We start from the raw sequence: 22,297 nt of genomic DNA, 5'->3' as shown, positions 1-22,297 counted from the left end.
CTCTGACCTACCACTCGTTTTCGCTGCATTGAACGCCTTTGTTTTGATTTGATACTCTCCTTAACTTCCTTTGTTATCCACGGGTGGTTCATTGTTTTCTTTGAGTCCTTCCTTCTGACTGGAAGAAATGTTTGCTGAGTGTTGTGAAATATCTGCTTAAAGGTCTGCCACTGTTCATCTACTGACCTTCCCCTGTAGTCTATCTTCCCAGCCCACTTTAGACAACTCTTTCTTCATACCTCTGTAATTGCCCTTGTTTAAGCTGAAGACACTGGTGTGAGACCCGAGTTGCTCACCCTGAAACTGAATTTGAAATTCTATCATGTTATGATCACTTGCCCCTAAAGGATCCTTAACTACGAGATCTCTTATTAATCCTACCTCATTACACAATATTTACATTGTGTGACGGTCAGTCCTGGGGGTACAGTGTGTGTGTGAGTATTTAAACTGTGTGACGGTCAGTCCTGGGGGTACAGTGTGTGTGTGAGTATTTAAACTGTGTGAAGGTCAGTCCTGGGGGTACAGTGTGTGTGTGTTTACACTGTGTGGTAAGTCCTGGGGGTACAGTGTGTGTGTCTGTGTGTGTGTGTGTGTGTCAGGACCTCATTTGGAAGACGGGCAGTCCGACAGTGAAGCATTGCAGTGTCTTGAGCATCTACTCCAAGCTGACCCTGCAGTGCAGGCCTCAAGGAAGCCCGAATGACTGGGGTAGCAGTGGCTGCTTCCGAAACCAGTCCATCCACTTCTGGATCTGTGGGCGTGTACTGCTGCCCTGCTCCACTGCCCTGTGAGCAAAAATCATAGGCCCCGCATGACCGTTTACATTCTGTGTGTTTCTTTCTGTATCTTATTTGTGTAAGTTGATCTGTCAAATGTATCCCACTTTATTCTTCATGTGCTTCAGGCACTTGTTTCAGGGCGTCTGCTCTCCGGGCAGTCACCCCTACACACCTCTGACTCTCTCGAGCTCCACATCTATCTTCCCTACTGATAAGAACACAACAATGTTGCTTTTGCCCTCATTTTTTTCTGCTTGTTAAGGAGAGCGATGTTCGTGCCAGGGAGTGAAACACAGTCCATTATAGGCACCCAGTATAAAACATTCCCCGACCTTGTACTGCACGGTTTAGGTACAGAGGATAGGGAATTGTTTCGGAGCTTGGAGCCAGAGAGTGGGGAATAACGGGAACAAACTCCAGTTGGCAGGATGTGAATGAAGGCGTTTTCCACCCCCCCCTCCAACTTCCCCTCCCCCCACCACCACCCCATGATCTGTCCTGGGGCCTCAGCTTTTCACAATATTTATAAATTTACTTGGATGAAGGGGTAGGGAGCTGTCTATCCACACGTGCTGACACCACCAAGTGAGGTGACACAGTAACTAATGTAGACGGGGAGCAGAAAGTTGCCCAGGAACATGGAGAGATTAAGTCAACTGCAGCTTCCACAGGTTAGCCCAATGTGGGTAAATGTCAGGTCTAAAATAACAGCTATCTGTGTATTTTCTGAATGGATGGAAGCTGGAAACTGTGAAATAGTGGAGAGATTCAGGGCTTCAGGTGTAGAAATCACTAAAAGCTCGTGGACAGGTACAGACAGTCAGGAAAAGGCTACTGGAATGTTGGCCTTTACCCCAAGTGGACTAGAATAGAGGGGGAAGTGATGTTACTGTTGTGCAGAGTTCTGGTCTGACACTGTCTCAAGTACTGTGTTCACTCGGGGACCACCCCGTCAGGAAGGATATAACTGGCCTTAGAGCGGGTGCAGCACAGGTTCGACAGAATGATAGCAAGGCTGAAATGGATAAATAACCAGCACCGGTTGCATCGATTGGACTTCAATACAGAAGATTAAGGAACGATCTAATTGAGGTGTTTAAGATGGTTAAAGGATTTGATGGGGGCGACGGAGGGAGCTACTTTTGGTGGTGGGAGGAGTCCAGAACAAGGGGGCAGAACCTTAACATTACAGCCAGACCATTCAGGGCTGATGTCTGAGGGGAGATTTGATTGAGATGTACAAAATTGTGAGGGGCCTGGATAGAGTGGGTGGGAAGGGCCTATTTACCTGAGCAGAGAGGTCGGTGACTTAGGGGCAGAGATTTAAAGTGGTTGGTAGAAGGATTAGAGGGGAGATGAGGGTGGTGGGGGGGCATCTGGAACTCACTGTCTGAAAGGGTAGTTGAGGCAGAGACCCTCACCTCATTTAAAAGGAGTCTGGATATGTACCTCAAGGGCCGTAAGCTGCAGGGCTACGGACCAAATGCTGGAAGGTGGGATTAGGCTGGGTAGCACGTTTCTCGGCTGGCGCAGACGCAATGGGCCAAGTGGCCTCTTTCTGTGCCGCAAACTTTCTCCGATTCTATGTCAGGAAGCACTTCTTCACGCAAGGGGTAGTGGATATCTGGGACTGTCTCCCCTAAAAAGGTTGGTGGGGGTGCGGTCAGTTGAAAATTTCTAAACTCATGATTGATGAATTGCTGTTCGGGAAGAGTTTGCAGGGATATGGAGACAAGGCAGGTAGATGGGGTTAGGATACAGATCAGCCTCAAGGGGCTGAATGGGCTCCTCCTGCTCCAATGAGTGAAGTTCCCTGGCTGCAGCACTTTTTGCATTTCCCATGCCAGCCGCCCTGTGGCCTGGTCCGAACGAGATGGCTAATTTAGTGCCAAATAGGGGAGGAGGGGGGGCAGGGAACCACACGCTCGAGATTGTCCATTTTCACATCAGACTCTGAGCAGCAGTGGGCGGCTGAGGATCTTGCACCACCTCCCCCCCCCCCCCCCCCCCCTCCCCCCGCTCTGGATTTTAACGCAAGTACAAAGAACAAAGAAAATTACAGCACAGGAACAGGCCCTTCGGCCCTCCAAGCCTGCGCCGATCCAGATCCTCTATCTAAACATGACGCCTATTTTCTAAGGGTCTGTAACTCTTTACTTCCTGCCCATTCATGTATCTGTCTAGATACATCTTAAAAGACGCTATCGTGCCCGCGTCTACCACCTCCGCTGGCAACGCGTTCCAGGCACCCACCACCCTCTGCGTAAAGAACTTTCCACGCATATCCCCGCTAAACTTTTCCCCTTTCACTTTGAACTCGTGACCCCTTGTAATTGAATCCCCCACTCTGGGAAAAAGCTTCTTGCTATCCAACCTGTCTATACCTCTCATGATTTTGTACACCTCAATCAGGTCCCCCCTCAACCTCCATCTTTCTAATGAAAATAATCCTAATCTACTCAACCTCTCTTCATAGCTAGCGCCCTCCATACCAGGCAACATCCTGGTGAACCTCCTCTGCACCCTCTCCAAAGCATCCACATCCTTTTGGTAATGTGGCGACCAGAACTGCACGCAGTATTCCAAATGTGGCCGAACCAAAGTCCTATACAACTGTAACATGACCTGCCAACTCTTGTACTCAATGCCCCGTCCGATGAAGGAAAGCATGCCGTATGCCTTCTTGACCACTCTATTGACCTGCGTTGCCACCTTCAGGGAACAATGGACCTGAACACCCAAATCTCTCGGCACATCAATTTCCCCCAGGACTTTTCCATTTACTGTATAGTTCGCTCTTGAATTGGATCTTCCAAAATGCATCACCTCGCATTTGCCCTGATTGAACTCCATCTGCCATTTCTCTGCCCAAATCTCCAATCTATCTATATTCTGCTGTATTCTCTGAAAGTCCCCTTCACTATCTGCTACTCCACCAATCTTAGTGTCGTCTGCAAACTTGCTAATCAGACCACCTATACTTTCCTCCAAATCATTAATGTATATCACAAACAATAGTGGTCCCAGCACGGATCCCTGTGGAACACCACTGGTCAAACGTCTCCATTTTGAGAAACTCCCTTCCACTGCTACTCTCTGTCCCCTGTTGCCCAGCCAGTTCTTTATCCATCTAGCTAGTACACCCTGGACCCCATGCGCCTTCACTTTCTCCATCAGCCTACCATGGGGAACCTTATCAAACGCCTTACTGAAGTCCATGTATACGACATCTATAGCCCTTCCCTCATCAATCAACTTTGTCACTTCCTCAAAGAATTCTATTAAGTTGGTAAGACATGACCTTCCCTGCACAAAACCATGTTGCCTATCACTGATAAGCCCATTTTCTTCCAAATGGGAATAGATCCTATCCCTCAGTATCTTCTCCAGCAGTTTCCCTACCACTGACGTCAGGCTCACCGGTCTATAATTACCAGGATTATCCCTGCTACCCTTCTTAAACAAGGGGACAACATTAGCAATTCTCCAGTCCTCCGGGACCTCACCCGTGTTTAAGGATGCTGCAAAGATATCTGTTAAGGCCCCAGCTATTTCCTCTCTCGCTTCCCTCAGTAACCTGGGATAGATTCCATCCGGACCTGGGGACTTGTCCACCTTAATGCCTTTTAGAATACCCAACACTTCCTCCCTCCTTATGCCGACTTGACCTAGAGTGATCAAATCTGTCCCTAACCTCAACATCCGTCATGTCCCTCTCCTCGGTGAATACCGATGCAAAGTACTCATTTAGAATCTCACCCATTTTCTCTGACTCCACGCATAACTTTCCTCCTTTGTCCTTGAGTGGGCCAATCCTTTCTCTAGTTACCCTCTTGCTCCTTATATATGAATAAAAGGCTTTGGGATTTTCCTTAACCCTGTTTGCTAAAGATATTTCATGACCCCTTTTAGCCCTCTTAATTCTTCGTTTCAGATTGGTCCTACATTCCCGATATTCTTTCAAAGCTTCGTCTTTCTTCAGCTGCCTAGACCTTATGTATGCTTCCTTTTTCCTCTTAGCTAGTCTCACAATTTCACCTGTCATCCATGGTTCCCTAATCTTGCCATTTCTATCCCTCATTTTCACAGGAACATGTCTCTCCTGCACGCTAATCAACCTCTCTTTAAAAGCCTCCCACATATCAAATGTGGATTTACCTTCAAACAGCTGCTCCCAATCTACATTCCCCAGCTCCTGCCGAATTTTGGTATAGTTGGCCTTCCCCCAATTGAGCACTCTTCCTTTAGGACCACTGTCATCTTTGTCCATGAGCATTTTAAAGCTTACGGAATTGTGATCACTATTCCCAAAGTAGTCCCCGACTGAAACTTCAACCACCTGGCCGGGCTCATTCCCCAACACCAGGTCCAGTATGGCCCCTTCCCGAATTGGACTATTTACATACTGCTCTAGAAAACCCTCCTGGATGCTCCTGACAAATTCTGCTCCATCTAGACCTGTAACACTAAGTGAATCCCAGTCAATGTTGGGAAAATTAAAATCTCCTATCACCACCACCCTGTTGCTCCTACATCTTTCCATAATCTGTTTACATATTTGTACCTCTATCTCACGCTCGCTGTTGGGAGGCCTGTAGTACAGCCCCAACATTGTTACCGCACCCTTTCTATTTCTGAGTTCTGCCCATATTGCCTCACTGCTCGAGTCCTCCATCGTGCCCTCCTTCAGCACAGCTGTGATATCCTCTTTGACCAGTAATGCAACTCCTCCACCCCTTTTACCACCCTCTCTATCCCGCCTGAAGCATCGATATCCTGGGATATTTAGTTGCCAATCATGCCCTTCCCTCAACCAAGTCTCAGTAATAGCAATAACATCATACTCCCAGGTACTAATCCAAGCCCTAAGTTCATCTGCCTTACCTACTACACTTCTTGCATTAAAACAAATGCACCTCAGACCACCACTCCCTTTGCGTTCATCATCTGCTCCCTGTCTACTCTTCCCCTTAGTCACGCTGACTTCATTATCTAGTTCCTTACAGGCTTTAGTTACTACCTCCTTACTGTCCACTGACCTCCTCATTTGATTCCCATCCCCCTGCCACATTAGTTTAAACCCTCCCCAACAGCGTTAGCAAAAGCACCCCCAAGGACATTGGTTCCAGTCCGGCGCAGGTGTAGACCGTCCAATTTGTAATAGTCCCACCTCCCCCAGAACCGGTCCCAATGTCCCAAAAATCTGAACCCCTCCCTCCTGCACCATCTCTCAAGCCACGCATTCATCCTGACTATTCTTTCATTTCTACTCTGACTATCACGTGGCACTGATAGCAATCCTGAGATTACTACCTCTGAGGTCCTACTTTTTAACTTGGCTCCTAACTCCCTAAATTCTGCTTGTAGGACCTCATCCCGTTTTTTACCTATATCATTGGTGCCTATGTGCACAACGACAACTGGCTGTTCACCCTCCCCCTTCAGAATGTTCTGCAGCCGATCTGAGACATCCCTGACCCGTGCACCTGGGAGGCAACATACCATTCGGGAGTCTCGTTTTCGACCACAGAACCGCCTATCTACTCCCCTTACAATCGAATCCCCGATGACTGTAGCCCTTCCACTCTTTTTCCCGCCCTTCCGAACAGCAGAGCCAGCCACGGTGCCATGAACCTGGCTACTGCTGCCTTCCCCTGGTGAGCCATGTCCCTCAACAGTATCCAAAATGTTATACTTGTTTTGGAGGGAGATGACCTCAGGGGACTCCTGCGCTGCCTTCCTGCTCTTTCTCTGCCTTTTGGTCACCCATTCCCTTTCTCCCTCAGCAATCCTAATCTGCGGTGTGACCAATTCGCTAAACGTGCTATCGACGACCTCCTCAGCATCGCGGATGCTCCAAAGTGAGTCCATCCGCAGCTCCAGAGCCGTCATGCGGTCTAACAAGAGCTGCAGCTGGACATACTTCCTGCACGTGAAGGAGTCAGGGACATCAGCCGTGTCCCTGAGCTCCCACATTGAGCAAGAGGAGCATGACACGGGTCTGAGATCTCCTGCCATTTTTAATCTTAAGCTTAACTTAGTTAAATGAAAAAGGAACGAAAAGTTTTTACCAATCACACGATAAAAAAAAAAGAGAAATAGAAAAAGCCTTACCTTATCTACACACCACCGAGTCCTTTTTTTTTTGGTTAGAGGAGGAGGGCAGGTGGGAGACACTACCCGTGTAGTGTCTCGGGTTCAGAAACGGCCCAAATATATAGGGTTTTACTTACCCAGCAGCCCCCTGGTCTCCGCCGAAAACAAAAGGAAATTAAGTTTACTTTGAAACTGACCTTCCCAGCTGATCACTCGCTCGCACTCTCTGCTCCCGAATAAGCTGCTGCAATGTGTTGTTTTGGTCGCTGTGAGGGCTGTTGCTTTGCGTCTGATGCACTGTTCTGTGTCTCCTCCCCTCCCTGCAGACAGCACAGCGCAAGATTCGAGAGATCGTGCAACAGGTCAAGCAGCAGGAACAGAAGCAGCAGGCGGGGGCCACAAGTTTACAGCGCAGTAAGTGAAGCAAAGGCAGAGCTGAGGACGCGAGCAACAGCCGACGAACGTAGCCCTTCCGACACGTGGACACGAGATCGACAGGCCGGGAATGAACCAAAGAAACGACAGACAAATGAAACAAAAAAAAAAGGATGTTTCCCAACCAAAGGCTGTGGCTCTGCAGATAGCGGCGGGAGATTTGTTTGGAGGAAGCAGTGACTGCCGGCAGTCCGCCCACAGTCTGTCTGAAGAATCTCTCTCGCATTACTCTGATCCTTTTCGTTGGGTAACCTAGGCTGAATTGTAGACGGTTGAGGAAATCGAGCAGGCACTTGGGCCGTGGTAGTGTGAATAGGGTTTTTTTTTATAATAAAATTGAAACTAGTTCTGGTTTAACACTGCTATGTAGATAACATGTGCATTTTTTTTGTTGCATTTCGTTTTGCTTTTTTTTTTCCCTGAGAGATTAAATCATATCTTTGAGGCCAGAAATAATTGCTTGTCAAAAGTTTATTTTTTTGAAAGTTGGACTGAGAGCTCAGAAGGTGGGCGCAGAGAGGGGAGAGAAGGGGAGGATGGTGGGCGCAGATGGGTGAAGGTGGGCATGTAAAGAGAGAGGGGGAAGGTGGGCGCAGAGAGAGAGGGGGAAGGTGGGCGCAGAGAGAGAGAGGAGGAAGGTGGGCGCAGAGAGAGAGAGGAGGAAGGTGGGCGCAGAGAGAGAGAGGAGGAAGGTGGGCGCAGAGAGAGAGAGGAGGAAGGTGGGCGCAGAGAGAGAGAGGGAGAAGGTGGGCGCAGAGAGAGAGAGGGGGAAGGTGGGCGCAGAGAGAGAGAGAGGGGGAAGGTGGGCGCCGAGAGAGAGAGGGGGAAGGTGGGTGCAGAGAGGGGAGAGAAGGGGAGGATGGTGGGCGCAGATGAGTGAAGGTGGGCATGTAAAGAGAGAGAGGGAAGGTGGGCGCAGAGAGAGAGAGGAGGAAGGTGGGCGCAGAGAGAGAGGGGAAGGTGGGCGCAGAGAGAGAGAGGGGAAGGTGGGCGCAGAGAGAGAGAGGGGAAGGTGGGCGCAGAGAGAGAAAGGGAAGGTGGGCACACAGAGAGAGGGGAAGGTGGGCACACAGAGGAGTGACTTCTCGTTCGTGAATTATTTTTCTGTCAGTTGAAATAACCAGAGCGTAACAGCAAATGTGGAGCAGGTTCGGCATGGGGTCTCTGCATGTGAAGAAATGCTGTGTTAGCAATGTTGAATCTTTTTCCTGATGTTTTCTCTCCCGACACTCTTCCTCACTATCCTTGTTCCGGACCTTTTCAAAATACAATAACTAAATACAGTTGGCGAGGTCCCTCATTGGGACAGGCATATGATGAGAAGGCAGTGATGGCCACACAGGTCAGTGCCACAAGTTTAGCCCCTAGGGCCCGGATGCAGTGCCTCAAGAAGTTTAATAACGAGTGGTTAAGGTCAGTGAATGCATCTTTAAATGTCATATCCTACTAACTGCACCACGAGCCTCAGGCGCCTCTCAAATCACCACATGCCCTCCATTGCTCACCTACCAATAATTTCAACCAATCAGGATTCATATCGAATGTTCATAGCTTCACCTCATCCTCACACAAATTTAGCACTGCTACACATCTCGGCTCGCACACACTGCTAGCTATTCAACCATGACAGCCACATCACCCAAACACGTTGCACCACACTCACTGACACACTCTCTTGCAGGGGAAGGTGACACACAGCCAGAGGCAGCCGGAACTAACCAGAGGGGGGCAGGGGTGCCTGCATACCCTAACCCCCATGGAGATGGTGCTGGCCATTTTCGGAAGGGTCATTGTTGAGGTCGTGGCCAGCGGCAGGGCTGAATTCATTGACAGTGACGTTATCCTCAGCCCTAATCCCCCTCCTCCTCCACATCCCACTCCTCCCTCGTCTCTTAACTCCCTCCTGATTGAGAAGCTGCTGCTGATGTAAGCATGCACTTCTTCATTTCCCCTCTCCCTTCACCTCAACCCTAACCCTTGCCCCTTCATTTTAGATACCCAAAGATTGCAACCTGTCCAGGCATTGTGGAGGGGGGGGGGGGAATGAGCAAGAAGTAAGTGACAATAATTGCATAAGAAATAGGAGCAGGAGTAGGCCATTCAGCCCTTCGAGCCCACTCCGCCAGTCATTGAGATCATAGCTGATCTTCTGCTTCAACACCATTTTCCTGGCACTATCCCCGTATCCCTTGATGTTTTTAATTTGTAGAAATCTATTGATCTCAGTCTTGAACATACTCAATGACTGAGCCTCTGCAGCCCTCTGGGGCAGAGAATTCCAAAGATTCCCCCCCCCCCCCCCCCCCGAGTGAAGAAATTCCTCCTCATCTCAGTCCTAAATGGACTGCCCCTTATTCTGTGTCCCCTGGTTCTGGACGGCCCAGCCCGGGGAATCATCTTTCCTGCAGTGGTTAGCACCGCAGCCTCACAGCTCCAGCGACCCGGGTTCAATTCTGGGTACTGCCTGTGTGGAGTTTGCAAGTTCTCCCTGTGTCTGCATGAGTTTCTTCTGGGTGCTCCGGTTTCCTCCCACAGCCAAAAACTTGCAGGTTGATAGGTAAATTGCCCATTATAAATTGCCCCTAGTATAGGTAGGTGGTAGGGAAATATAGGGACATGTGGGGATGTGGTAGGAATATGGAATTAGTGTAGGATTAGTATAAATGGGTGGTTGATGGTCGGCACAGACTCGGTGGGCCGAAGGGCCTGTTTCAGTGCTGTATCTCTAAATAAATAAATAAATACCCTGTCGAACCCTGTAAAAATTTTGTATGTTTGAATGAGATCACCTCTCATTCTTCTAAACTCCAGAGAATAAAGGCCCAGTCTATTTAATCTTTCCTTATAGGACAATCTCTCCATCCCAGGAATTAGGCTTTGTTGCACTCCCTCTATGGCAAGTATATCTTTCCTCAGGTAAGGCGACCAAAACTGCACACAGCACTCCAGGTGCGGTCTCACCAAGGCTCTATATAATTGCAGTAAGACATCTTTACTCCAAAACTCAAATCCTCTTGGAATGAAGGCCAACATACCATTTGCCTTCTTAATTGCTTGCTGCACCTGCATGTTAGCTTTCAGTGACTCATGAACAAGGACACCCGAGTCCCTTTGAAGTTCAACACTTCCCAGTCGCACACCATTTAAGAAATACTCTGTATTTCTGTTTTTCCTACTAAAGTGGATAATGTCACATTTCTCCACATTGTATTCCATCTGCCAAAAGTTTGCCCACTCGCTTAGCGTCTCCAAATCCTCTTGAAGCGTCTTTGTATCCTCCTCACAACCCACACTTACTCCTAGTTTTGTGTCTTCTGCAAACTTGGAAATATTACATTTAATCCCCACATCCAAATCATTGATATATATTGTGAATAGCTGGGGCCCAAGTACTGCTCCTTGGGGTACCTCACTAGTCACAGACTGCCAAACCGAAAATGACCCATTTATTCCTGCTCTTGTTTTCTGTCTGTTAGCCAGTTCTCAATCATTCCCCCCAATCCCGTGTGCTCTAATTTTGTTTCCCAACCTGTTGTGTGGGACCTTATCAAAACCTTTCTGAAAATCTAAATATACCACATCCACCAGTTCCCCCATATCTATTCTGCTAGTTACATGCTCAAAAAACTCCCTAACAGGTTTGTTAAACATGATTTCCTTTTCTTAAATCCATGTTGACTGTGCCCAATCCTACCATTATTTTCTAAGTGTCATGTTATCACATCCTTTATAATAGATTCTAGCATTTTCCCTACGACTGATGTTAGACCAGCAGGTCTGCAGTTCCCCGTTTTCTCTCTCCCTCCTTTCTTAAATAGTGCGGTTATAATTGCCACCTTCCAATCCGCAGGAACCATTCCAGAGTCTATAGAATTTTGAAAGATGACCATCTACTATCGCAGCAGTCACCTCTTTCAACACTCTGTGATAGAGATCATCAGGTCCAGGGGATTTATCAACTTTAAGTCCCATTAATTTCTCTAGTTCTATTTTTACTGTTATTAATAGCTTTCAGTTCCTCGTTTACAGTAGCCCCTTGATTCTCCTTTATTTCTGAGAGGTTTTAAATATTTTCCTCCGGGAAGACAGACAAGGCGTATTTGTTTAGTTTCTCTGCCGTTATTCGCCATTATAAATTCTCCTGACTCTGCTTGTAATGGACCCACATTTGCTTTTGCTAATCTTTTCCTTTCTACATACCTATAGAAGTTTTGCAGTCCGTTTTTATATTTATCGCCAGTTTACTCTCATTCTATTTTCCCTTAATCTTTTTCCCAGTCCTTCTTTGCAGAATTCTAAAATGCTCACAATCCTCAGACTTACCATTTTTTAGCAACTTTTTACGCCTCTTCCTTTGATCTAATACAATCCTTAATTTCTTTCGTTAACCGTGGTGGAACACTTTTTCCTTGCTGGGTTTTTGTGTATTAAAGGAATGTATTTTTGTTGTAAACTATGTATTAGTTCTTTAAATATTAGCCATTGCCTGTCTATCATCATACCTCTTAACGTAGTTTCCCAATCCACCATAGCCAATGTGCCTCTCGTAACTGCATAGTTTCTTTTGGTTAGATAAGACCCTAGTTTCTGATTGAACTACATCACTTTCATAAATGGACACGGTCACTCGATTTCACTCTCACAGCTACCAGCTCAAATACTGGCAATGGGTGTACTTTAGAGGATAGCAAAGGTGGGATCCGCAGGCGGTGAGATATTGGGCACAAGTTTACTTCAGCCAGGCCATGGGAGATCGAGAGCTTAGCCGCCAGCTCATCGGAGGGTGAGGATGAAAATGAGGACTTTGATGGGTCAGACTACAGAAAAAGGCTGATGGGTCTACACACTGAAATGCTGGGTGCATTGGGAGGCCTGCCAGAAAGCCTCCACTCGCTGTTGAGGAGCATACAGGAGACCAGCTCCAAACTGCTGCAGGGCTTTGCATTGAGCTTTGAACCCATTCTTTCCAGAATAGAACTGGTAGCCAATCATGATGCAGTGGCTGATAGCTGAGGTCTCTGCTTCCAGTGCAGCAGCAGCCACCCGACGTCTCGAGTGCTGCATTGCAAGCTCAGACTGCTGCCATTTTGGCCGTGGGCACCAGTTTTCAAAGAGATTTGCATGGTGTGACAGCAGTCCAACAATCTGCCCTCCAACAGATTACTAGGATTGCCGAGGTGCTACCCCAGGGGAATGGCAGTGGCGTCATGGAGCACAAAGCTGCTAATGACAGCTCTCAGTCTCTCAATGACAGAGTTCATGATCCCACTGCTGCTGCCCATGGCAAGATGGTGCAGTCCGTAGCCAGGCCTCCTCGGCCCATAGCTGCTCAAGGCCGTTTCCCCAAGGGCCATTTGCAGTCTCCCCCAGTGAAAGTCAGCAGCACCAGCCATGCTGCAGCCACTGGGCTAGCACCACATAGGAGCACTAGGCCAGGCAAAGACACAGGGAAGATGGGCACTCAGGATGAAATATGGCAAAACTTAATTTATAAAATTGGTTTGGAATGTGTCTTTTATAGTGGTTTTATTTTTGCATTGGGGCCAAGCAGGCAATGTAATGGCCAGTGACAGAGGGAAGGGGTGTAGAACTGTTGCTGAATGGGGAATTGGGTATGTGGTTACTGGTATCGCACTTGAATTAGTTCTTCACTTACAGCCTGGGCAGAAAGGGGCTGTCTAGGTTGAGCCTCCCTTCCTCTTCCTCATCCTTGTCCCCTGCGACCTTTGCGACCTGGATGTAAGTAGCACAGCTCCAGCTCAACGTAGTACTGCTGTGACAGAGTGCGTAACTTGGAGAATTTGGTGAGGGAATTTGGCGCGGTGAGGGAAGAGGTGCTGTTCTGGTCTTTTGCAAAATGAGGAGCGGTCCGAGTGAGGAAGCGGGAGGCAGGCAGACCTGGGAGCAGCAGGTGCAGCGGCTGATAAATCAGAGCGGGGGAGAGTGAACCTTCCACGTTTTCCAAAAAAACAAGGACTAATGTCACGTGGATAGCAGGTAGGTGGTTGATTGGTAAGGTTTTAAGGGTTTTTTTCCTCCCTAATCTAGGGCAGTGGTTTAAAGAAGCATCAGGAAACTGTAAAGTACTGAATTTACAGTTTAGATTAATAAAATTCCAATCAGGGTAAGTTAAATGTAACTAAATTAATAAGAGTATTAACACAGAGCAGATTTAAAAGCATTTTAATTAAAATTAATAGTTTGTACAAGGTACTAACTAGATTATAAAAGAGGGAAAAGATATTTTTCTTACGGATGGACAGCTGAGACCTGTTGCTTGCAATTCCTATTCCATGTGGGAACTTCAGGACACTTCATGTGTCTTGGATGACCACGTGTGTAGGAAGTGTCTCCAGCTGCCTCAGCTCAAGCTCTGGATATCCGAGCTTGAGGACAGTGCAGTCACTGCAGAGTGGAAAGTGGCTGTCTAGGTTGATCCTCCCTTCCGCTCCTCATCCTTGTCCTCTGCGTCAAGTAGCACAAAGTCCAGCTCGATGGAGTACTGCTGCGATAATGTAACTCAGAGAATCAGGGAGGATGAGACATTCCTGAATTGTATGTTCCAGGAGGTGGTCACCCCACAGGCAGTGAGAGGGTGGTGTTATGATCCCCGTGCAGACCACCAACAAACTAAAAGAATCGAATCCACCGACTGACCCCAATTTAGGAAACAAACCGAATGGACAGGGCTTTACTTTTATAAAGTTTACTTTAACAAACCAAAACCAACATAAATTAAACATGAATTAACAGTTAAATCATGATCAATGTATGTATATCTTAAAGGTTGCACATTTTAACTATCAGATACAACAAGGATATATCTCACAAGTCCTTTGGCAGTCCTATCAGGCTGTTGAACTTTTTTAATGGGTCTCCAGACACCATCTCCCAAGAGGCAAACACCACTTTCCATTCAATGGTAGTCTCTCTGTAATCCGAACCCCATTGATAACTGTCTCCACCAAAATTGTGCACACAGGGGCCACTAGATTCCTTTTACTGGGAAAAGGCCTGACCAGAGACTGCAGTGAATGCCAGAATGGTGGTGAATGGTATTGGAGGGCAGGGTATGCCTGTACCTGTACACCAGGTGCACCTGGAATGTGACCGAGTTTCGGGACCGGTGACTGTAGGAATTGTCCCTAGATTGCCTGTGGACGGGGTTGACCTGCTCCTAGGTAATGATCTGGCGGGGTCGAGGGTGGTAGCTTCCCCAGTAGTGATAGAGAGACCGCAGGAAGTCAGAGAAACCAGGACGTGGCAGGAGACAGTCCCCTGCAGTTTCCCTGAATGTGTAATGAGTGAGGCCATGATCAAACCAGCTCTCCCAGAGAAGACTGCATTGGCAGTGCAGGCAGATGACCATGAGGTCTGTGTCGGAGATTTTCTTTGGGAAGTTAGAAGACCCAGGGAATAAATTAAATGGATTTTCCCTAGGTGAGTTTCAGCGAGCCGACCCAGTATTACGAGAACACAGGCTGCCCAGTCTGAAAGTGAAGCAGAGGGCATCCCTGGTTGCTACTATTTAAAGAATGAGTTACTGATGAGGAAATGGAGTTCTCCTCACAGACCTAAGTGCAAGGAGTGGGCGATAGTTCACCAGTTAGTGGTGCCGCAGAGGTACTGGAGAGAAATATTTAGAAGGGCCCACGAGACTACACTGACTACATGCCGGATATGAAAGACCAAAGCCCGCATAAGACAGCAGTCTGACTGGCCAAAACTCCACAAAGATGTGGTGGAGTACTTTAGGAGTTGCCACATGTACCAGGTTGAGGGGAAACCCCAACCTACAGTGAAACCTGCATCCCTAAGTCCTGTACTGGTGTTAGGAGGACCCTCCAGCAGAGGGCTGGTGAACTGTAAGGGATCCCCATGGAGAACAAAAGGGGACAGGCAGGCACAGGGCTGGCAAAAGGTTAGAAAGGGAAGGGGAAAAAGTGACCAAGAGGGCAGGTTAAAGGAAGTCCGGAAGGAATCCTGGATGAAAACCCCTACTGTCCAGTCAGCCAACCCAGGAAAATTTGAAAAGTTAGACCCCACATCCTCCTATGTAAATGCAGACACTAGAAGCACCCCACCAGAGTTTCTAACAGCATTTACAGGAACCAGCAGAGACAAAGAAAGACCACCAAGGGGCAGAGAAACCATGAGGGTACGACCTCACATCGGCGAAGTGCCAGGGGAATGCAGTAGAATCTGCACAAATATCTGCAGGCAGGAGTGTCCCAGAGGACAAAGAGGAGATTAGCAAAGAATCATCCCCTCCCTCCCTCCCTCCCCACCCCCCACAGTCAGGAAAAAAGTGAGTCACCCAACCCCTAAAGTCACAAGCCTTTGTTTAACTCAGCAAAGCACTGAAAGTTCAGGATAGACCTCCCCACTACTGACTCTCCTGAGGAAAAAAATTACAACTAAGGGCTAATTAAATCTAACCCTCACCGCCTTTGCAGACTTCAACAGGAACAAAGACCCGAGGCAGTCATGGAAATGGGCAAACTGAAGAAATACCTCCCCAAAGAACCACATGTTTATTGGGATGCCAAAAAAGGGGTAGTTAAAGCAGCACTAGCACCAAGAAAAGACAGGCTGTAATAAGTTTTTGGATTTATGAATGAATGAGAGAGAGAGACGTATGCTTTTTTCCTGTATATTTTCTCTCGCGACCCTTTTTAATGAAATGCGCTTTTCTCAATTGCATTTTATTCCGCTGGGTGTGGAGGTGTCATGCAGGCCCCCACCTGCCAAGAATGAGGCATGTTAATTTTGTCATATGAACATTGATTTTAAACTGTTGCTGGCGTGAAGAAATAACTTGTTAAACATATCAGCATGGCTGGAAAAAAACATTTATATACTAACAGACAGTGCTTGGGGAGACAAAGGACCATTCCCTGACACATTCAACCCACAATGGCCTTTGATCACCAGACATCGAAGGTGAGGAAGCTCACATTCCAGGATGACTGCTAAGATGGCCAAATCCGCAAACAGACTTGTTCAAACCAACTAGTCACATGACTAGCCTGCTGGGCAATCTGAGTTTGTTTGAATTGTGCAGAGAGTTTGAGAAAAGAGAGACTGTTTGCTCCTGGACTGAGAAGGCCTGTCCTGTCTGCTCCCATCTTTTTCTCACGGAACTCCAAATCCACTGAAGACGTAAACCTCGAGAGAAAAGTCTCCTACATTGGGAAGGTTTAAGAAGAATACTGGGCCCCAATGAAAAGCAAAACCAACCTACAATCAAGGACTTTACGGCGAGCTCGAAGAACAGTAACCAAAACCATCTTCAGATATTGCCTCAAACTTTTTGAACTTTTATTTCTTCTGCTCTTTTCTGTCTCTATCTGCATGTGTGTATTGCATATGCATGCTGGCGTGGACGCGTCGTGTATCTGTAGACGTTAACCAAATTAGAGTTTAAGTTTAATAAAGTTCAACCTAAGAAAACCTGTTTGGCTGGTTTCTTTGCCTTATGATTGGAAAGCAATAAACAAGGAGGAGCTAAAACACGGTGTGTTAAAAATGAAACCCTGTTACGGTAAGACCAGGTGAAGGCTGAGAGGGAACCCTAGACCCCTTTCTCACCTGTTCGGAACAGGGATTCTCAAAACATTAGGCCTTAATCATGCTCTTTAGGGTTTGGTGATATCTTTCCAAAGCACCTTGTGACTGTTGGTGATAAACGGATGATTTGAGCTGCCTCACTCCCAAGTTACACATGACCTCCTGAAATACACCTGACATGAAATTTGACCCCTGATCAGACTGAATTTCTTTTGGCAACCCATACCTGGTGAAAAACTGGACCAACTCCTCTGATCACAACTTTTGCTGTGATCTTCTTCAATGGTACTACCTCTGGAAATTGGTCAAATCCATGGTGGTCAGGAGATACCTATGAGTTAGTTACAATCGTAAAGAGCCCTGCTAAATGATTCACCAAATGCAGTTATCTGTATTAATGGGACTGACTCAATCGAAGGCTGTGGCTTCCCAACCATCTGACATGGATAGTTTTTAGTTTTTTAGTTTTAGTTTTAGAGATACAGCACTGAAACAGGCCCTTCGGCTCACCGAGTCTGTGCCGACCATCAACCCCCATTTATACTAATCCTACACTAATTCCATATTCCTACCACATCCTCACCTGTCCCTATATTTCCCTACCACGTACCTATATTCGGGGCAATTGCTAATGGGCAATTTACCTATCAACCTGCAAGTCTTTGGCATGTGGGAGGAAACCGGAGCACCCGGAGGAAACCCACGCAAACACAGGGAGAACTTGCAAACTCCTCACAGGCAGTACCCAGAATTGAACCCGGGTCACTGGAGCTGTGAGGCTGCGGTGCTAACCACTGCGCCACTGTGCCGCCCTTAGTCTTACAGAAGTCAACCACATCCCTGTGACCTTTCATCAGAACGGAGTGAGCCAGAAGTTGTGGTACATGTTGGTACCAGTGACATAGCGGGATCAGGTATTGATGTCCTACAGTCATATTTTCAGGAGCTAGTGAGGAAGTTAACAAGTAGGACCTCGAGGTAGTAATCTCTGGATTACTCCCTGTGCCACAGACTAGTGAGTGTAGAAGTAGGACGATAGGCAGGATCAATGCGCATCTTGAGGCCTGGTGCAGGATGGAGGGCTTCAGATTCTTGGGACCAGTTCTAGAGCAGGAGGCACCTATTTAAAAGGGACAGATTGCACCTTAACAGGACTGGGACCAATGTCCTCGCGGGGAGGTTCAGTACTGTGATAGGGGAAGGTTTAAACTAAATTGGCAGGGGTATGGGCATCAGCATATAGGAGTAGAAAAAAGAAATAAGGTTCATAAAGGAGTTATTGTGTTGGATAGTACTAGAGAGGGAAGTAGTACCATATTCGATAGGAGCAGAATAAGAAAGACAATGAGGAATACAAAGACAGGTTCACAATGCATGTATGAAAACCGAGGTGAGCAACAAGTACAAATGGCCATGTGGGAATATGATGTATTGGCAATAACGGAAACGTGGCTTAAAAATGGTGAGGACTGGGCACTTAATATTCAAGGATACAAATTGTTCAGAAAAGATAGAGAGGGAAAAGTGGTGGGATGGCAGAACTGATTAGTGAAGACATTCTAGTGTTGGAAAGAGAGGATATCCTTGAGGGGGACAAAGACATAATCCATTTGGTTAGAGTTTAAGAAGCAAAAGGGAATGATCACCTACTGGGGGTATTCTAGAGACCTCCAAATAGTGAGAGAGATAGAGGAGAAAATCTGCAGGGAAATGACAGAGACATGCAAGAACTATAGAGTGGTGACATTGGGACTTTACCTACATATCGATTGGGATTACGTTAGAGTAAAGGGAAAGGAGGGGGAGGAATTTCTGAAATGTGTTCAGGAGAATTTCCTCAATCAGTATGTTCTCAGCCCAACTAGAAAAGAAACATTGCTGGATCTGGTGCTGGGGACTGAGATGGGCCAAGTGGACCAAGTGCCTGTGAGGGAGCATTTGGGTAAGAGCGTTCATCGCATCATAAGATTTAGATTGGCAATGGAGAAGAGCAAGGAACAATCTGAAATAGAACTTCTAAATTGGATAAGGGCTAACTTCATGGAATGAGACTGGATCTAGCCAGGGCAAAATGGAACCCAAGATTGACAGAAAAATCTAATGGAGCAATAGGTGATCTTTAAGGAGGAGATGTTTCAGGTACAGGTTAGGTACATTCCAACAGGGACAAAAGTTAAGAGAACCAAAGCCAGGGCTCCTTGGATGATGAGGGAGATAGAGAATATGCTGACACAAACAAAAGAGGGTCGTAATACTGTCATAAACTACAGTGATTGAAACTACAGGAACTCACGCTGAAGAGTTATAAAAATTGATTTTTTTTTCAAAATGGACAATGTGTTTCAAAATAGCCGTTGAAGGCTAAAGACCTGGTTTGTATATTAAAACTGTCTACTGTAACCCAGGAAGAAGCATCACAAAAGTCTGTCCAGCTGAGAATTGGGAAAAAAACTCAACAAGCCAAGAAGGAGGGCACCCTACTGTGAATTCTACATTTTCAACATGTGCAGCAGTGAATTGGAAGTTTTCCTCTGTCTTTGAATTGAACTTTCAGCCAAGAGCGAAACTTACAAACTCCTCAGGCCTACAACCAAAGGGAACTTGACCTCCAAGAGAATTCAACAGGTTTACCGTGAACCCAAAACCCTACCTCACTTCAAGCCACTCACCTCTTTTCCTCTCTGTCTCTTTTGTGTGTGTGTGTGTAGCATGCGAGTGAATGCGTGAGTGGGTGCAGTTGCGACAATTTCAGGATTAGGCATATTGCTCAATAAATAATTAATCTTCTGTTTTAAACCTACAAGAAAATCTGTCATTGTCTGTTTATTTGACAAATAAAACACAAAGCGGTTAAAGCCCTAATAACAAAAACACTTGCTATGGTCAGGTCAGAGTTGAACGGTGGGAACTGCCCATACCCCTCACCACTTGGCCGTAACAAATTGGGGGCTCGTCCGGGATCTGAACCACCCGACAAACAAGAAATTTGGAAAATGGGAGGAAAATTAATGTTTGAAATTGTGGAGAAGTAAACACACAGGTTTTCTGGTATTCTTCTGTTTTTTTCTCTATGGTGCTAGAAACAAAAGAGATGGCCACTTTTAATGCCAAGGAGTTTGTAGAGCAGGGAGACATATTCCATAAGTTAAATACATTAAATAGTAAAGATTCAAAAAGTTTAGCTACAGAGGTGGGAGTCACTTTCAAATAAAAAGCAAGGAAACCTGAACTGGTTAAGAGTCTAGCTAACTATTTTAAACTTACTCCTGAAACAGAACAAGAAAGCATAGAATCAGTCTCTGAAAAAAAATAATCCTAGCTAGAATTTGGTTGCTGATGAAAAAGGAAGAGAGAGTTTCAGAAGGGGAAAGAGAGCTGCAGTTCAAAAGAGAGGAGATGCAGTTTCAGAAGGAAAAGGAAGAGAGAGGGTTTCAGCTTCAAAAGGAAGAGAAAGCAAGGGAGTTTTGGCTTCAAAAGGAAAGAGAAGAATGGGAGTTTCAGAATGAGAAAGAGGAAAGAGAGGTGAAACAGTTTGAGTTAGTAACGCTGCAAATCCAAAATGAAAATGCCACCAGCCGCTCAAACGTTATCCCCAATTTCAAGCAAAACTTTGTATTGAGACACTCACTGTTGGTGCCAAAATTTAATGAGGAGGAGGTTGAGTCATATTTTATCTCTTTTGAGAAAATAGCTACCAGGCTAAAATGGCCGAATGAATTTTGGACTCTCTTAAAAGACAAGTTCGTAGGTAGGGCTCGTGAAGCTATTGCTCTGTTATCAGAAGACTGCTCCTCTGACTGTGAACAAACTAAAACTGAAGTTCCAAATGCATATGAGTTAGTACCTGAAGTATATGGAGAGAAATTCAGATACACCAGGAAAAAAACCTGCACAGACTTGCATTGAATTTGAAAAGATTAAGAAAGGCTTTTGATCGCTGGATACAATCTCTCAAGCTAGAACGCCCATATGAAAATTTGACAGAAGTGATGTTGCTGGAAGAATTTAAAAATAGCATCTCAGTATAGGAACCCAGATTGAAGAACAGAGTCACAAGGGTACGAGAAGCAGCAAAAATGGCCAACGATTATGAGTTAACTATACAAATCCCTAACTCAGAATAAATTTGGGTCTAGTAACTCTTACAGGCTGCGGAAAGATAACAGGGATGCAGCGGAAGCAGAAGTGGGCTTGAGAGAAAAGTAGCAAAGTCTCCAACTTTTAAAAGAAGGAACCCAGGGGATAAACCAGTAGGTGGCTGCCCGATGTGTTTCCAGTGTGGGAAATCTGGGCACATCCAGGCAAATTGTTGGTATTCCAGTGTGTTTGGCTATGAAAGTAATAAGCATGTGTTCAATTATAACTCAAGAACAGAATATATACCGGAACTTTTTACGAAAAGGAAAAATGACTCCTTTTTTTATTCCAGGCACCAGGCAAAGAGATAATCATCCTCAGGGATAACGGTTGTTTTCAAACCCTACTGGCAGCCAAGTTTACAGTAATGCCATCCGAAAGCAGAACAAATGCCACAGTATTAGTAAAACGGGTTTACTGGTAAATGCTTGAAGATTAGTTAAAGTTTACCTGCAGAGTAAGTTGGTCACCAGGGTAGTGACGTTCGGGATCATTCCAAGCTTACTTATGCAGGTGGTCGACCTATTGCTGGGAAATGACTTGGCAGGAAGCACAGTACTGAACCCAGAAAGTCCAGAGCAGTCCATGGAGACTGGAGAAACTGAGGGGAACAAACAAAACTCTGCACAGCTGCAGAGGGCTGAGGAAGTCCCAAAAATCCCACAGGGGGCTATAGGGCCAGTAAAGAATAAAAGAGTCTAAAGGGAAGCTAGTAGAATTTAAAGAGGCCAAGATAGAGCCAGTGAAATTTAAAAAGACCAAGATAGAGCTAGAAGAATTTAAAGGAACTGAGATAAAAGCAACAAAGGTTGAAGGACAAACACCAGAGATATGGTTAGCCAAAACCTTCTTTAAAGATTTAAATAGGGAAAAGGAAAGTTCCCAAACAGGCAAGCCAAGACTGAGGGAGATGCCTCACCTAGTTGAAGTGCCACAGGGGGCAGAAGCTGGACAATGATCCGTGAGCAGTAGAGCCCCAGAGGACATGGGGCAGATTAGGGGAAAACCCATCCCTGAAGTAAAGGGAAAAGGAAAGGTAAAATTCCCTAAGGTAAACAACATTTATGAAAGCCACAAGAAAACTAAAAGTGAGATCAGTGTGCATCTGCCCACTGAAGAATCAAAGGGTCAGGTTTTGAATCCAAAGCTAACCGAACCCAGCAAACCAGATTCAGAACTCACTCAGGACAAAGTACAGAAGGAGAACCCAGACACCTTACAGGGGCTAAAAAAAATAATAATTTATCACTCGCTGTCAGCCTGGAGTAAGAATTATC

At 46.2% G+C, this 22,297-nt stretch overlaps 1 protein-coding gene across 5 annotated transcripts in view; it reads left to right on the top strand.

The window, feature by feature from the left end:
- The window catches only part of igf2bp2a (insulin-like growth factor 2 mRNA binding protein 2a), a 240,792-nt gene extending 233,023 nt beyond the window's left edge, over positions 1 to 7,769 (top strand). For 3 of the 5 annotated variants that reach the window (XM_068036191.1, XM_068036189.1, XM_068036194.1), the window contains one exon: positions 7,205 to 7,675. In XM_068036191.1, the coding sequence (XP_067892292.1) occupies positions 7,205 to 7,300 (96 nt within the window). In that variant the 3' untranslated portion in view covers positions 7,301 to 7,675. Of the gene's footprint in view, positions 1 to 7,204 lie in introns of all 5 variants that reach the window. The other 2 variants (XR_010975418.1, XM_068036190.1) reach the window with 2 other exon arrangements.
- Positions 7,770 to 22,297: the final 14,528 nt, after the last annotated feature.

This window comes from Heterodontus francisci, chromosome 7 (assembly GCF_036365525.1).
Source record: "Heterodontus francisci isolate sHetFra1 chromosome 7, sHetFra1.hap1, whole genome shotgun sequence".
NCBI classification, from domain to species: domain Eukaryota; kingdom Metazoa; phylum Chordata; class Chondrichthyes; order Heterodontiformes; family Heterodontidae; genus Heterodontus; species Heterodontus francisci.
Note: the sequence above shows the minus strand (reverse complement) of the source record. Positions and strands in the feature narration are given on the sequence as shown.